Source organism: Mesitornis unicolor, unplaced genomic scaffold, assembly GCF_000695765.1.
Source record: "Mesitornis unicolor isolate BGI_N332 unplaced genomic scaffold, ASM69576v1 scaffold46535, whole genome shotgun sequence".
Lineage (NCBI taxonomy): Eukaryota > Metazoa > Chordata > Aves > Mesitornithiformes > Mesitornithidae > Mesitornis > Mesitornis unicolor.
In genome coordinates this window covers 19896-23744 of record NW_010185700.1, presented here as the reverse complement: position 1 = coordinate 23744, position 3849 = coordinate 19896, and the positions used below count along the sequence as shown (strand labels likewise).

Below are 3849 nucleotides of genomic sequence, written 5' to 3'. Positions count from 1 at the left end.
GGGGCTCGCCTGCCCGGAGCGCGGCGCTGGGCTTTTCGAGCCGCCCGCCCGCCGCACCGCAGCCCCATGTCTGCGCTCCCCGCCGGTGCCGACATCAAGAGGGCTCTGGAAAACAGCCCCGAGACCAACATCGAGGATGAGCTGCCCGACGAGCCACCACAGCCGCGGCCCAAGAACTACCTGCTCCTCAGCATCCTCTCCTGCTTCTGTCCCGCCTATCCCGTCAACATCGTCGCCTTCGTCTTTGCTGTCATGGTGAGTAGTAACCTGCCGGGTGCCCAAGTGGCCGTCAGCTTGGGGCTGGCTGTTTGGCGGAGTGACCTCCGGCTACCCATGCCGGTCCGGCCACAGCCACAGTGCTCCCAGCCGGGACCTGCAGGAGCAAAGCGGGACCTGAAAAGCCACCAGGGTAACGGGCATCCCAAAGCCGTCTTTAGTAATCACTTGTCCCTGGTGCGTGTGGACAAAGTTAGGTGAGGCAGCGAGCCTGAGAGCATCAGCGGCTCAGTCAGGGTGTCTGTCTACTTAGCTATCCCAGCAGCAGATACAAAATGTGGAAGGAAAGGCAGTTCAAATCAAGTTTTCAATATCAGGCAGTATAAGGGAGGGAGGTTTATTCCAGTTACTGAGATTTGTTTTGTCAACTAGCTTGCACACTGAATTGGATGTAGTGTCTGTGTGTGAAAGTGGCAATTGGGGAGCAGAAATCAAATTTGCAAAGGAACAGACGTGGTTTCTACTTCAGCTGATCACATGTGATAAAGTGCCTTTTTTCCAGTAAACGGGTTCTTTAGCCTGATACTGACTCTTTGCTAGAATAATACGCACGGCCATAATGATTGTAGGTTGTTGACAAAAGTCCTGAGAGAACAGCCTCACTCCTACAAACTGTAATTTATTTGCACAGTCCTTAATAATCCAGCAATCCCATTGACTTCAAAGGGATTGTTAGAGCAGAATCTTCTTTGAGTTAAAAGTTGCAGTCAGATCCAGACTTTTCTAACAGTATATGTGATCAGTGTAATCAGTAATACTGCAATGTATTTCTGTTGTTTAGGAGCTGAAAAGGGTTTAAAACATGTTGTGTATTTTCATCCTTTTCTCTGACAGACAGGCAGAAAAGGTAAGCAAAAATAGTTGTTTCTTTTTGCAATTAAGCATAAGATTAATTACGTATATGTAAAATATAGTAAAGCACACTCTTTTATAACTAGTAAGGTTGATCAGAAATCACACCTAAATATTGGGATACATGCTTAAGCTTGAAAATTACTTAAAGGAGCTATTCCAAAGCCATCTACACAACGTCTTTTTGTCTAGATAAGTATTAGCTGTCATTTTTTTCTGTTTATTTTCTTTGTGGTTAACTTAGCTATACAATGTGCTCTTTTCCTTGGTTTGAGAAGGTTTGGTTCTGCTGGTACCCAGCATCCTTCCTGTCTGTGGACACTTAGGTGCTATATAAAGTAATGAGAGCTGATGATCTGGGGCTGTGAGCATCTGTTCACTGTGACAGTGCTTTTTCACCAAAGCATTGGGGCTGCACAGAAGTTAACTGTCAAGGACAGAATTTGGCCTCTAAAGATTTTTGCACCCCATATGGAAAAATCTCCACCCACGGCCTAGTTGAAGTTCATGCAGGCTTTTGGAGTCAGGCTTAAGTAACTGTCACCAGGGGATATGTAGAAACCAGGGTGGGAAGAGCACTTCCTGAATGCTAAACAGTCTGTGCAGGTCTCAGCTGCCCACTCCCTTAAAGGGGGGAAACAAAAACCAAACCAATCATCTCCACTCTATATGAATGCCTTCTGTTTCAACATCATTCTTACCTAAAACCTCTCCTTTTCCATGAAAATAACATGTCCAGCCTCTTTTCCACAGCCTGATTCCCCTGTACTTTAGAGCTGCAACCTGTCACTGCTCCATTAAACTCAATTCCAGGTTCTGCGTTTTAACCTATGCCTGTTTTATTTCCACTTCGGTTGGGATCTGCATCCTTCCTCTCTTTCTCAGCATGTTTGCTAAAGTTGCCAAGGGTTAACACTAAGATCCAAGACTGGGTTTTATTTTCTTACGGAAGATACCTTTATAGTTTGCAGAGCTTCCCTGAGATTTCGTGTCAGGAAAGAAAGACCCATAAACATGGAGTTCACTGTGGATTTCTACTTCCTAGAAGAAGCCTGGAAGGAAAAGTACTGTTGGCTTCTAGAGAGGCATGGCTCAGCACCCTCTTTGCCTGTGTCATGTCCTCCTTAAGTGCTCTCAATTCAGACAATGTTTTCACTCTAAAAGTAGAGTCTGGGCTGTAACACACCCCTGAATTAAATGACAGATTTGTCTTCAGTCTTCTGTTGCCCCATTTACAACTCTAGCACTGGTTTCCTCACTTCTTTCTCACCTTTGGGGGTACAAACTTACCATTTTAGATCTTACCTCCTTGACTGTATTTTTAGAATCAACCTGTCCCAAGTTCTCCCTGTTGTGATTATAACCTTTTCTCGTTCCTTACCTCCTTTGTGAAAGAAATCCATTTCTCATGATAGGGGTACAGCTGGTAGAATGGACACTTAAAGGCGTCAGCGTATTGATACATTGGCATTACAAGAGCAGCCCCCTCAAACTATTTGCTGGTTACTTGCAGGTGTGAGGGTTGCTTGGTAGCTTTAGCAAACAAAGATCTGTTTTCCCCAGGGTCCTGGCCAGGACTCCTGGCGGTAGGATTACTGTTCTCCATACTCTTCTGCAGTTCCAGTCAGATACTATCAGTTCTCCTGCTTCCTGTTGCTTTCAGCAGCTATATCATGTTGCTGTACAATTAGTTGGCTCACTCGACCCCAGAGGTGCCTTGCTCAAACATTTCCTATTCTTCCTTACATAGCTGAGACCACAGGCATCAGGGTGGGAGGATGGGGTGTGGGTACCCAGTCAGGAGGCTCATGTGACAGAAGAGACTTCTCTGGTCTGAGGCTGTGGCTAGGCAGTGTGTCACTGAGCTCCTCAGCTCCTTATCTGCAGTCATGTTTTCTCTCCCTGTTGTGAACCCAAAGAGCTCTTAGCTGGCTGTGACCTGCCAGTTGTATCTGAGAAGTGACTCATGTGGGCTGGCTGTATCTGACATGAAATTAGAGCTAAAGGGAGGCTGTGGGACAACTCTGAAAAATGAATCAGATATATTCTAATACCAGCACTGAGGTCTGATAGTTGAACAAACTTTGTTTGCCTTTCTCAGTACAGCACTTGTCATTGTCTCTTGTTTCAAAGATGTGTACGTGAGTCCAGTCATCTAATTCCATAGGGCCTTAGATTTGTAACAACTTCAAAACAGTCTCTTAGAAGCCCTTTCTCCCTGATTGCTTGTTCCTAACTCCTTCTTTACATCAACACGTTTCTGTTTAATCATTTGCATGTTTCAAACAACGTATGTGGTCAAGCTGTGACAATCTTGGCTTACCTGCCTCTGATAGTAACAAGTTCTTTGACTGCATTTGTTATCCTTGGATTCAGATGCCTTGTCTGGATATTAGTTTCCCTAAGCAGAGACAGTGAGCAGTGAGGATGGTAGAAGTCATGGGACAGCAAAGGATGGAACTTGCTTTCTGAGGGAGTAACCTCTTCTAATTGGGATCCTGACGAACCATGTACAGTGTGTTGGCTTTGGTCGGGTCAGCGACTGGCATAGCGACAAGTGTTCCTGTATAGCTGTACTCCTCTTTAGTTAGAAAGTTTATTTGGAAAGTTTATTATTTCTACAGCTTTTTCTTAAAGTAGCTTGTAGGTATCTGGACATCTAATGCCATATAGGACAGATACTGCTGTACCTACTTCAGGAATATCAAGCAGCAAGGTTCA

At 45.1% G+C, this 3849-nt stretch overlaps 1 protein-coding gene across 1 annotated transcript in view; it reads left to right on the top strand.

Annotated features, from left to right (window-relative positions):
- Positions 1-66: 66 nt before the first annotated feature.
- The window catches only part of TMEM233 (transmembrane protein 233), a gene marked incomplete at its 3' end in the record, with an annotated part of 7439 nt that continues 3656 nt past the window's right edge, over positions 67-3849 (top strand). Inside the window, exon 1 of the mRNA XM_010184920.1 lies at positions 67-255. Coding sequence (XP_010183222.1) covers positions 67-255 — 189 coding nt within the window. The remainder of the gene's footprint in view (positions 256-3849) is intronic.